We start from the raw sequence: 14,020 nt of genomic DNA on the forward strand, positions 1-14,020 counted from the left end.
ATATATATATATATATGACAAATTTCAAGAAGATTACATAATATTTAGGGGTTGCCCACATTAATCACTTTTATCTCAGTCTACTGATACGTAATATTGAAGTGCTTTGTACTAATAGGCTTCTCATGTATTTCTTTCATCTTGTGTCGGTAACTAAACATTAAAATGGGAACCAAAAGAGGAATTTAGCTGCTATGAAAAGTGTCTAGTGGTGTTTTTATTTGCCATCACAAGGAAATGAAAGAAACACTTTCGGATCCTGTTAAATCTACCAATACTAAACTACAGGAAGTGTGGAGGAAAACAAATATCCTTGTTAAGAAAAAGCTGATATACAGAAGCTGTACAAAGAACAACAAAATCTGGGTAAAGACAAATTGAAAGGCACAGTTAAAGCAAATGTGAAACTGCAGATTTGGAAAAGTGATCTCAGTGAGAAATTTCACATTTCCTGGCAAAATGTGATAGACATGACTAGCATATCACAAGAAGATGAATTTCTTAGATCACAAACAGGAGATTGAATGACTTTGTCAATGAGTGCAGAAGACAAAGTTTTCCCCTTAAAAATAAGAACTAAGTGCACAAAAGAAAGCAAAAATGAGTCATATAAGAATAAAAATAGCAACACTATTGTAGAAGTCAATAAGAAAGTTACACTGGAAGACTCATGTACACTGCTCAAAAAAAAAAAAAAAAAAAAAAAAAAAAAAATGGGACAGTGCTATATCTCCCATTCTACTGGGCCGATTGACAAAATTCAAACTGCGTTTTTCATGTCTCGAAAGCGCGACTTAGGATATATATTAGATTTATATATAGCACTATTCTAACATAGGTATTTTGACACAAAATCGGACTTTTTTCTGAAATAACATATCAATTTTTTTCCATATTTCGATTCTACGTCTCAAATTATGCCAAAATACCAAGTTTTGTAAACATCGTACGAGTAGTTTTTAAAACATTAGCTCTCAAAATTTTAGCTCCTCAATGTTAATTGAATTTGGCAAATATTTATTAATATCTTTTTTTATTAAACTTTTTTGATTGTTCCTTTTACATTTCGAAATTTAGGTTCATTCCAAATAAAATTTACCCATTTTTCGTGTTTTATTTTTTAAATTTCTATTTTTAAATAATTTTTATAAATTTTTCGAAAAAAAATTTGAATTATAACCTATAAAATTTTTATCATCATCTTAAAGTAGGTGCATTTTTAAGCATATCTGCAAAAAATTAGACATTTTCATTCAAAATTTTCGAAGATATACATGAATTTACATATTTTCGAGTTTTGAAATTTGGCATCTTTTTTTTTTGAGCGATAATAACGCCAAATGTGGTCTATGGGTTTTTGTTACAGTGAATTGCCACAGCTATTTTTAACCTTAAATTTCAAGTAAAATTTTACGGAGAATTAATTATTTGACATTTATTCCCTCAATGATGCGTAATAAATATTTATTAATACTATATGAAAAGCTATTTTTTTAAATTATAGATGATATTATTCAAATTTTTAACTACTTTTTTAAAATTTCTCTCTATCTTCCTTAAGAAAAAATAAGAGTAAATTTTTACCTTCGGCGTTTTATAGTCTGCTACTTTACTTCGTTTAAATCGAATTGTCTAAAACTGAGAATTTTCGTTTGATATTTATTTGAATTTTATGACATTAACTGCATAATTTATTTCTAAACAAACTGTTGCTTTTGAAGTGGCTCAAAGAGCGGCTGATACTATCATCCACATTTTTAAAGCACAGTATATTTTTATAGAAACATAATATTTAGAATAATAATTTTTTAAAAGTCAAATTATGATATAAACATACAACCCTCTAGAGACTGAATTAATGGAAGTTCAATGGTTATGTAGAAATGATCTGCAGCTACTTAATGGCTGGATAAGTCAGAAGGTTCTGTGGACAAGTAAGAATAATTATATAAACGACACCCAACATTCTGGATTCAATTAAGAACGAGGATACGATGTTTATTAAATGAATTTAAGAAGTTTTAAAACATAAAAAATCAACTCATTTTTATCCTAAAATGTATTTTTGTGCGTAGCGTATTTTCATTATATCCTTAAAATTCTAATTTAGAATGTAATTGTCAAGAACTGAATCCTAATCATCAGTAATATAATAAGTAATTATTACGGTTATTAATAAATCCTTCTTATACAGTAATTGCAAATATTTCAAAGAACTTTCTGTTTGAATGCAAATATTTTTCTATGCAAATATTTTTAATTTTATATTAATTAAGATTGCACACTATATTATTTATTTGCACTTCAATTCTTACCGTCAGTTCTAGTAGAAGTTACAAATCAATTATATTTAATTAAGGATTGGATTGGATTAGATTGGATTATTTAATTATGGCAAAGCACACGAGGGCTATCTGCCTAAAGGGAGGGATGCCTTCGTGGAGGAATTTCTGAGGTAAACTGGCTCGTATATACGTTACACATGGGGAAAACCACGAAAACGCTGATGCAGCCAGCCTGTTCGTGGGATTCGAACATCGGACCGAACTACCAGTGTTCAGCGTCTTTACCGCTCGGCCGCCGGTGGGCCTTTATGAAATGGAAGGCAATAACTTTATTCAAAATGATTGTCAGAAATATCAAGATATTTCGAAAAGTTGGATGCTTTTTGATATACTTGCAGAATGCCTAAAGAAAAAGACCAAGAATAAAGTAGAATGCTTGAAGAAAAAGAGAAGAAAAAATAAATTTTTGCATAAAATTTAGTATTAGTATTTTTTTTTAAATTTAAAACATTTTAATCTTATGATATTTGATTCTTGCTATTTCAAAAATAAAATATTTGATTAAAATATGAATAACATTTTAAGAAACCAAATGTAGGATAAAATTGTGTAAAGGAATGAGCACAATGATAAAACTGTTTAAAGCTGTGTATGCAAGTCATCCTAAGTTAAAATGTCGGTTATACATCTCTCTTATTTATATATATCTTTTCTGAACGGAACATTAAAAGGCATGTTAACTGTGCTTTACTGTATTTTCTCTTTTAATATATGCAGTTTTCAAACGCATTGTAGTCTGGGTTACAAAGTATTCTTCCGTAAGAAACGCAATTCAAATAAATAAAATCAAATTCTGAAAAATTTATATTAATAAATAGATTTAAAATGCTCAGTTCGAAGGAATAAATAGAAAATTTTAAAACAATTATTTGAAGAGACAATGCAACACAAACAATTAAAATAAAAGTATAAAAATTTAAAAATTACCTAAAATAATAACTATGACAAAAAATATATATAAAGAAAACTATTTGATAAAAAATAAACGATGCACCTTTATTTACGCAGTTCGAATAGGTAAACAGAAATTTTTAACAGTTATTCGAAAAAAAAAAAAAAAAACAACTTAAACAATTAAAATGAAATTCGAAAAGAAACAATTACTTAAAATAATAATTTATAATTAAAAATATAATATAAAGAATATTATTTGGAAAAAAGGAACGATGGTGACTTCTTTTCCTCTCACGAGAAAGGAAACTAGGTTGCCATATATTAAGAAGTTCGCCAAGTGAACTATTCTTGGTGCAAACTGACAAAAAAGTGCCAACATAAATTTGTGAATTTCTCCGTAAATTTCGCTCCAAATTTTACAAAATTTCATATTTAGGCGTAATTTGAGCTGTAGAATCGAAATATGTAAAAAAATTGGTATGTTATTTCAGAAAAAGTCCGATTTTGTGTCAAAATACCTATATTAGAATAGTGCTATATATAAATCTAATATATATCCTAAGTCGCGCTTTCGAGACATGAAGAACGCAATTTGAATTTTGTCAATCGGCCCAGTAGAACGGGAGATATAGAACTGTTCCTTTTTTTTTTTTTTTTTTTTGAGCAGTGTATATCATCATCAGCAGCATCTAGTGATGAAGAGGCCAAGTTTTCGCCTCCAGCAACGAAAATATTTTATTCAAGTCCTAGAATAAAACCTCTTGATCACACACTTACATCTACTAGGTATTCAGAACAGCTCTCTATTTGGCAAGCAGGTTCTTAATTTACAGCAACTGCATAGAGTTGCAACAACAACAGCAACTGCAACAGCATTGTGGTGCAGTTGTTTAATTTACAGCAACTGCACCACAATGTTTAAAAAATTTGCACATCTCCAGCTACCATTTACCGAACTCGGGCAATTAACAGAAATAAAATAGCGAGGAAAATTAAGTGAAAATTATCCTCATTTGGTCTAGCACTGGGATAGTTGTTGCAACTGAAAGCAACTGCAACTGGTGTTCTCAGTTGCCCATAGGAGTGTCAACACTTTGGAAGATAGAGTTGCAGTTCTAGTGACTGGCAAAGATTTTGAGCATTTGCATGGCATACCTGTTGCCCTGATAGACACTAGTGAGCAGATGGCTGAAGTAGTTCTTTGGAAAATGGATCTATTTGGGCTACATGACAATATCATTGGTACACTTTTGATACTACAGTATCTAATACAGGATTGACCCAAGAGGCATGTACCAGAATTTAATGGGAATTTGGATGAACATTGCTGTGATTAGATTCCATCATCACATATCTGAACTAATACTGAAAGCAGAGTTTGAGGAGTGTTGTGGCATACCATCAAGTGGTCCTGACATCCAGATTTTTCAGAAGTTCAAAATCTGTGGGTTTTATTTTAATAAGAAGTCATGTACAACAATTCTGGATGAAGAAAGTCCCATTCAAAGCTTCCTAGAAGAACAACAAGTCAAAACAGTTAACTATATCCAAAATTTCCTAAAAAATGGAAGTCATCCAAAAAAAGAATACAAAGAGCTATTACAACTTTCACTCCTGTACCCAGAAGGTTGGTCTCAAAACAACTTCAGCTGCAGGATCTCAGGGGCTCTGCATCCCGCAAGGTGGATGGGAAAGGCAATATATACACTTGAAATTGTCCTCTTCACTAAACAGTTGAATACTCCTCAACAAGAATTGAAAGGAATTAAACAGGCAGGACATTTTATCAGCTTCGTATATGTTTACTTTTGGCATAAGACAACTGTATGTCAATGGGCTCCAAAGAATAATTTGGATATGCTACAGCTTTTGAGCACTTACCTAGAAGCAGACATCAAGTTACTAAGAGACACTTTGTTATCTGTGAGAAACAAACATAGGATTGTCATTTTTGAACGAATGTATTACTCAGTTTGATAAGGAGAATATGACTAAACGTTTAAAAACCAAACCTGCAAAGAAAAAGGAAATGAAATGATTGTAGAGACATTAGGCTATTTCAAAGCAGGAGATGTGAAAAATGAGCAATGCCCTCGCCGGGAATCGAACCACAGACCTCTCGAATATGTGTCGAGTGTGCTGACCGCTACACTATGAAGGCATGCTAAGGCGGGAGAAATACCTTATATACTACCCCTCTAAAGTGTGACTGGGGCTTTAGGGCACCCCCAATCGCCAAATCCTGGTGGTGAAGAATCATCATCATAAAGAAAAAATTAGTTTTTGAAGGAAAACAGTTCAGCAATTTAGTTACTAATAAAACAATGACATTCTTTGAATTGGTTGGGACCCACGATGTGACAGAACACTGCAGTGATTCTCTAAGAAGCCATGTGTAAGCTTTTAATGTGGTCAATGATACTACAAAAGAGGACTTGCTCTTTTGTAGTATTGATAAAAAAAAGTTTAACAAAACTGTTAGGGATGAACAACAAAAACAATTTTTGTTGAGGACAGTAAAGCATCACAGAAAAGTTTTTGCCAAGCAAACAAAAGAATTGCATCATTCAAAGTTGATTAATAAAACACATGCTGTGCCTATCATACTACCTATTAATCTTAGAGTCTAGTTTTAATATTATTTTAAGATGGTGTTTTCTAGTGTGTGATTTCTAGTTTTCCCAATAAAAGTAACTAACATAGAAATATCATAGCTTCTTCCTACTTTTACAAAATTTATCAAAGTGTGCAACCACTAAATATTATCCAATCTTTTTAAAATTTGGCATGTGTATCGTTTACATCACTGAAACTTGGAAAATAAGCAAAGTCTGCAAAAATTTTACTTTTTTTTTTTTTTTTTTTTTTGGCCTTACAAAATGAAACACCCTAATATACATGAATATTATATATGTATTACTTGGATGCTTTTATGTGCTACACATAATAATTTAATTACTATTGTTAATAAATTGGACACAAGCACCTTTTCAAATCCTCCAAAATAATTAGCAGCTACTTTCATCTTTTAAGATGTACCATCTTAATGAATAAAATATATGAAAAGAGAGTAAGATAAATAATTATACAAATTTAGCTAACAGAGGCTGTTTAAATACAGTTCTTCATGAGCATATCCAAAATGCAGTGCCTCTTAAAGGGTTAAACAAAAATCATGTTAAAAATTAAATTAGTTCTGAAATTTTCTCCTTTGTGTTAAGCTCATCAAGATGCATATTTATGGGATGACAGAAATCATAATTACGAAGGCCCCCAAATTATTAATTTTAGAAATATAGTAAACACATTTCATGCCTTAAAATAAGAGTTTAAATTTTATATGAATAACCCCCACTTCATAGATTTGCCCCTTCATCTTATCTTCATATGGCACATTTAAAAAAAAAATACTTATTTAAAAATTACTTGTTAAATTAAAAAAAATTACTTGACATATCTGATAATAAACACTAATTTTTTTAAATTAACAAAAAGTAATATTTTTCATCACCTGTATACTCCATAAACAAAAGATTTGGAGTATGATTTGTCTAAAAGTGCACAGTGCTCCTTCAAAAGGGAATTATCACAGTCCTTTTTGCATTTTCTACCATCTGGAGAGTTATTAGGAGATTTTATGGGAGACAAACGCTTTTCTAATGGCCAATCAGGATTCTCCTCAGACAACTGATCATACTGAAAAATACGCTTTTCATATGCATCCTTGATTTTTTCACATTGCTCAAGCTGAACTAACTGATTTATAATTGATGAGGATACACAATTGTACACATAAACAGGAAGGTTATAAGATAACTCATGGGATACATCAACTGGCTCAAAAACATTATCTTGCACAGAGCTTCCTGAGATATCAAATGATTCAGAAGGTTTAGAAATACCAGTTTCATTAGCATTCAAAGATACATCTTCATCTACATAGATAATATTTGCCTTTGAGCCTTCTGAACTGTCCACAGGCAATTTTAAATTTGAATTTTGCAAAAATAATTTCTCTAAATCTTGATAAGAACTAGGAATGAACGTCAAAACTACTTGTGTGGGTTTATAACCTTTTACAAAACACTTCCATTTGGATATAAGATTCTCTCTAAACTGCTGCTCAAGTAATGGCTGTTGACTAGAATCTGATACATTTAATGAGACATGGTTGAGACAAATTTTGCATTCTTTGCATTTACTCATATCTAAATAGTTCTGCTTCAATGAAAAGTCTCCAATATGAAAATCTGGATGAGGAAATGGAACTGGTGAAGCACTTGAAGTATCACGTTCTCGGTGATGAATATGCAATAAGTAATTCCAACTATCCTGTAGAGATAAATCAATATCCAAATCATGTACCAACTTCAGATTCTCCATAAGAAAATCAAACAAAACAGCATTTGGTTTAGTTTCTTTAGCTTCACCTGTGACTAGAAAAGGGGGGAAAATAATTAATTTGATTAAAACTACAAATCTTTACAGAATCAAAATACCAAATACACATATACAACAACTGATATAACAAATAAACAGCAATCTTAAAAATAAGACAAAGTTTAAAATTATGAATTGAATGCAGACTAATTACAATAAAAATAACTTCTTAACTGGAATTTTTTTTTAAATTTATTTTAACAAACACACAAAACTCAGAAAAATACAAACAAATTTTCACATTAATAATTATGAATAAAATTTATTTTGCTTCTAAAAGAATAAGATGTTATCAGGCTTAGCTTTTGAAACATAAAATTTAATGCACCCTGTTAACAAAAAAAAAAAAAAAAAGTTAGCTGGTAAAATCTTTGTTGCTTTGGCAAAAATAGAGAATTTATATGAAAACTAATAGACATTTATTGCTGGAAAATGGCAGCAATAATTTTTTAATATTTCTTCCTGTTAGTCAACAGAAATCCCTAGTAAATCTTACAATAATATATCATTTTTTATTTCACCATTATTTTGTGAAAATATGCATAAAAATTAAATAAATATGTACATAAAATAAAATTAAAATGCTAGTTGTTTCTTATCTTTTGTTTTTCCAAAATATTTATCACAAAACATAACTAAAACTGCTCACATAGGTTTCTTACAAACATAGGAAACTTCATGATTTTTAATAATAATTTTATTATAGAATGTACACACATTTTCACAAATTAAAAATGCCAGATTTTTTCTTGAATGATAAATAAGTCTATCTGTTTTTTAATGTTTTTATGTTAGATTACGCTTTATATATAATTATATATTACCTTCTACTGAAATTTATGGGAGATGAGATTATGCTGCAAACTAACTATGTTTCAAAATTAAAACCAGAACTTTCAACCATTAACTATCACCCCATTTTGCTAGACTTCTGGAATATGGAAAATTTTAATTTTTCTAAGCTACAGTTCTCAACTTCCTATCAGTATCAACATACAATTCCAATACTGGACGATCCTTTCTCTAGATTTAAAAGCCCAATTACTTAATTAAGAAAATATGTGTATTAAAAACATCATATAATTAAATGGAAAATCCAGTCTGCCATATTGGCATTTATTACATGGTCAGAATCTTACTGGTTTATGAAACTGTTCTGATATATTTTTAAAAATATAATTGTTAATATGATTGTTATAAATCCAGAACACATTTTTCTTTTAGCATAGAAGGCATAAAATTAGGCAAAAATCACTGATTCATAAATAAATAATCATTTTCCATTCCATCTAGATTGTCAGCTATACCACACTTTTTGAATGACTTCAGAATTAATGTGGGTTTAAATTCATTCTGTGCTTTAATTATTCACTCACACACTATTTCTAAACTGGCATGATGCATTTGACCTCCTTTAGTAAATATTTTTTCACCTATCTAACATAGACATATTCCACCATCATTTAAATTTTCTTTGAATATAAGATATATTATTAATATATTATTGAAACACACATCTAAAGGCTGAACTAATGGCGTTAATCCATCCGGAATAACTGTCACATCTGCATTACACTCTTTCTACAATTTCTTTGTATTAACTGTTTGATAGGATCTGAACATGTCCCAAACTAAAAGATTTTCTGGATTCTTTAGAGCACCAAGACCCTTTCGCCCAAATATTTAATCCAAAATTTCACACTGTTTTCATTCATTCATCCTTTCTCATGAACAAGAATGAAAATGTCATTTCAGGAATTACATTTCAGCGACATATTTTTCTTTTAAAAATAAGAATGGATTTTAATTTTGTGCCAATGTTAAGCAAGAAAACATGATTTTTCGTGATCTGTTGTTTTTATTGAACCATTTTTGTTTCTTTCACATCATTGTTTGATTTCCTATCATATCAAACATTACTGGAGTTTCATCCATATTTCCAATATGTGACAGTAAATAATTTTTTTCGCCTTCGTAGGTCAATAACATATTTACAAAAATTTACAAATTTGTTATACAAATCTTTTGGAAGCTTTGCGAAACTCTTGGTTTTTCTCGTACAACTACATTATTCCCTGCTGTAAATCAATTATACCAACTCAAAGCTATTTATTGTTTTCACTTTCATTAGGATTCTTTTTTGCCTACTTTAAGGCAAATAAACATACACTGCTTCTTGTTACAATTACTTCATTCTGGCAACTTTCAAGGACTCAGTGTGCAACACCTTCATCTAGGATAGATCATTTCATTACCCTTTATGCGAAGCACATTTACTCTTAGGCTCATTAATTACTGTGATTTTATTATTCTTCCACACATGTACTAAAAGGAACACTAGATCAACTGTATTTCAACTAAAGCAAATGCAGTTTACTTTAAAGCCTTCAATGTTCACTTCTTCAAAATCACGGCTTTAAATGACTACAGAAAAAGAAAACATCTGATTCCGTGAATTCATTCAGGTCAGAAGTGCAATCTTACCCCAAATTATATTCCCCGATTTCTCGAAACTCTAGATAAACATTCTCAAGTACACCGGCATTGAACACTTGCAGAATTATTTAATCCCTCAAGCATTTTCCCAACACAATATTGTTCCCCTTATTGCTTGTAAATTCAGTATATGATTGTTAGAAAGCCTGGGAAAAATCTTCAAATGACGAACTTCAAAAGATAAGAGCATCGCACATGTATCTTTCAAGTTTATTCATAAAAAAAGAAGGGTGAGTGTTATATAGTGCATTTACTTAAAAAATTAGTTTGAAATTATAGGAGTTTATTACACACTGGAATATACAGTTATTTGAAAAATAAATATGATTTTGCTAATCCTTTTCTTTCATATTACAGCAATTTTAATTGCTGAACAGATACAGATACTGCTGAATAGAACAGATACAGAATTCAAAATGCTTTCATACCTTCATGGAGAGTTGAGAAAACTATTTCTGTCTGGGAAGACTTTGGTAAAACACTTAGTAAATTGAAGCAATAAGGGATGGTAAATGTGTTTGAAAGAATAGCTCCTTCATTTGCTTCTGTGTTTTCAAAGTTTGCTAATGAAATTGTAGGTTTAGCAACTGAAATGTGGCTAACACATCTGTCCTGAAGAGAAATTGACTGATGCGATAACTCTGCAGATTTCTGGCAAACATGGCATAAATGCTCAAAAGTTGTCAAAACAGTGATAGTTTCAAAATCTTTTTGTTTAATCTGAAAAATATTTCATATATTAATTTTTATTTTCATCCAATTTCATACTTAATTTAATATAGAAATTTTGCATTATACACCAAAATAAATAAATAAATAAACTATAACATCTATGATAGATACCAAATTTTCTACATCTTCAAATCATCGGAAATTTAAGCTGAAAGGACAAATAATATGGACACCTTCCTAACAGAGCATTGCCTAGTACTTTCTATTCCGGTAACAAAAATCCTTGTTTTTTGATAATGATATAAATTTTATAATGTGTACACCACGACTTCCTTGTACGGAATATTAAATTATATGCATTTTTCCTTGCATTTCATTTAAACTTATTGGATTGAATTAAATTTATTTCGTCAATAGCGCATACACCACAATAGAATAAATGTACTTTTTAAAATTCACTATATTTGTTTACCATTGTTACTCTCTGGCCCTAGGTCCACTTAAAAGCATTACATTTCCTTCATTTTTTAGACTTAAACACTAATATATACCAAACTATTGCACTATGTAACTTTGCCGGTTTTAATTTTTTAATTCAAAATGCACGAAATTTATATCATTTTAAGAATTATCTAATCATTGCCACATGTTCTATCCAAATACTATAATAAATCTAAAACGATGTATAAAAGAAATTAAACAAACTAAACAATAAAGAAACAGTTTTTCACAGATGATTCAGTATTTCTCATTCAGTTAATCCAGTTTTCACTTTCCGACAAGGCAAAAATACATAAAAACTCAAAATATCTCAAAAAAAATTATTTCTTTTAATAAATTCCAAAATGGATTAAGAATAATTTAATTCACAATAATAAAAGGAGACGTTATCTTTGTTATTGCGAAACTTACTTTCTGTAAATTAGCAACAAATCTACTATTCTGCTGTTTCAAATGTAAAAAAGCAATGGCTGCCATAGGCTTAGTGAAACTTAAACAACTTGATTTTTTGAATTGTTGATAATTCAAAAAATATTGGATTCAGATTTACTAAAGGCATAAAAACCTTAACAGGAAGATAAGAACATCATAATTCAATCATTTTACAAACATATAAGAATAAAAAAACAGATTACTGAGCTGAGTAACAGAGTGGATATATATATATTCATATACTTATCTACGTTTGGTGAGGCCAATTGCAACCAAAATAGAAAGTGCCCATCTACATGTTATAGCAATACTATATACAAAATTTCAACATTCTGAGGCTACTCAATTTTAAGTTATGCGAGATATGTATGTACATACGCACAGATGTACGTATCTCGCAAAAATTTCTCTTCAGAATTAATTTTAAATCAGTTTTATGATTTTTTTTGGGGGGGAAGGGGAAAGAGTTCTTTATTCTGTCCTTAGGTACAGATGTTATGCAAAAACATCATTAAATTGCATTCAATAGCGGTCAAAACGGATATTTTCGTTGAAATATGATGCATGAAATTTTTCGCAATTACAATACTTCCTTTTTACTTCATACAAGGAAGTAAAAAAGATGATTTTTAAAATCAGGGAGAAGGGGTGGAAGAAGGAAAAAGTTAAGTACATGTTCCATAGCATAAAATATTGCGCAGACATCAAAACAAACTGTCTTTGACTTATGACCTTTATAAACAAGATAGTGACCAAATCTAAATAAATTCTAATGTGAATTGCTATAAGTTCGCATTTCTTATAATAACGAAGGCAGTTTAAATTTACCCTAAGAACCAATGAACATATATAAAACTCATTTTTTCCATTAATGTTGAAATTTTAATTTATTTTACACAGCTGTGGAAGATAATGCAATAATTTCCTATACAAAAGTTTTAGGAATATGGCAAATAGCCTTCATTTCATTAATAATTGGCTGTAATAAACTTAGTGATAATATTCCCATGATTATCCATTTTACTAGTATTGCCTTTATAAATATTTACATTATTTTAATCATTTTCCAATGTTTGATTTGCATATTATTTTAAAAGTGCATATAATAATTTGTCTTTTTAGTAACACTAAATTTTATCATTGTGGAAATGGGAAAACATATGATAAAAAATAATAAATTTATCTAAAATTCCCCAACATATTAATGATACTTTCCTTATTTAAATATTTTTTTAAATACTGAACTCACAGCTTGTGAAATTTCTTCAAATGTCAAGCCATTTAAATAATTAAGTTTTGAAGGAAGGACTGAAATCCCATACTGTGGTTCAACCCAACATTCAGTTATCAATTGAAGCTCTCCATCAGCTTCAGTAAGCTCAGTATCATCTTCTTCAGATATACTGAAAAATAATATGATTATGAATTTAACAATCATTCTAAATCAATGATAAACTACACTGAAAATACTAAGGCATTCTAAATACACATAAAAATATTTTCAGTAATACCACATATGCTAATGTAACATCTGCACTTTTTATCCAAAAATTTTTATGCAGATTCTTGGATACCGATATTAAAACAATGAATCAGATTCTAAGTGCAATAATTTGCTCTTACTCTTTCATGAAAAACCAGTGATAATCCTTGAAGGACAAAATATGTATAAGAATGACAAATAAAAATATCAGCAAATAAATGCTTTATACATCAAATATAAAACTTTTGCATACATACCTACCAACCTTTGAGTTGTTTTGTTTAGAATGTACGTACAGCAAATGTACTCAGCAGCAATTTTTAAACATTACTTAAACAGATTTTTCAATTTGCGTTGCTCAAAAGCATACATACATATATAGTATATATATAAATATATGCTATCGGAAGCATTTATTTTACTATATATTTAATTCTATCCAGTGCAACTGAGCTGTTCATTACTTAGTTTTTTTCGGGGGGGGGATGATTCTGTGCCACACCTTCATCAAATTCCATAATATTCATAAATTTTTCATAACAAAATTGCAGTCCATCCATCCTTTTCCCCACATTCAAACACAAAACCTTTTCCCAAACTATAATTACGTGATCAAATTTTTCCTTCACGGAAGTGGTGCAAAGATTTTGCAAGTAAATATTTTTTCCTTATATAGCTTCTTGAAAATCAAGGTGAAGACATAACTTAAGGATATTATGTGATATGTATGTATATATGTGTGTTCGTATACTTATTG

General features: G+C 29.6%; 1 protein-coding gene across 1 annotated transcript in view; it reads right to left on the minus strand.

Moving 5' to 3' along the window:
- The window catches only part of LOC118190330 (KICSTOR complex protein SZT2-like), a 279,720-nt gene that overhangs the window by 189,071 nt on the left and 76,629 nt on the right, over positions 1–14,020 (minus strand). Inside the window, exons 21-23 of the mRNA XM_085818640.1 lie at positions 13,030–13,183; positions 10,604–10,895; positions 6,751–7,675 (exon numbers count right to left, since the gene is read on the minus strand). Coding sequence (XP_085674766.1) covers positions 6,751–7,675; positions 10,604–10,895; positions 13,030–13,183 — 1,371 coding nt within the window. The remainder of the gene's footprint in view (positions 1–6,750; positions 7,676–10,603; positions 10,896–13,029; positions 13,184–14,020) is intronic.

This window comes from Stegodyphus dumicola, chromosome 6 (assembly GCF_044657685.1).
Source record: "Stegodyphus dumicola isolate Sdum_Otavi_A_Nest chromosome 6, ASM4465768v1".
Taxonomy (NCBI): Eukaryota; Metazoa; Arthropoda; class Arachnida; order Araneae; family Eresidae; genus Stegodyphus; species Stegodyphus dumicola.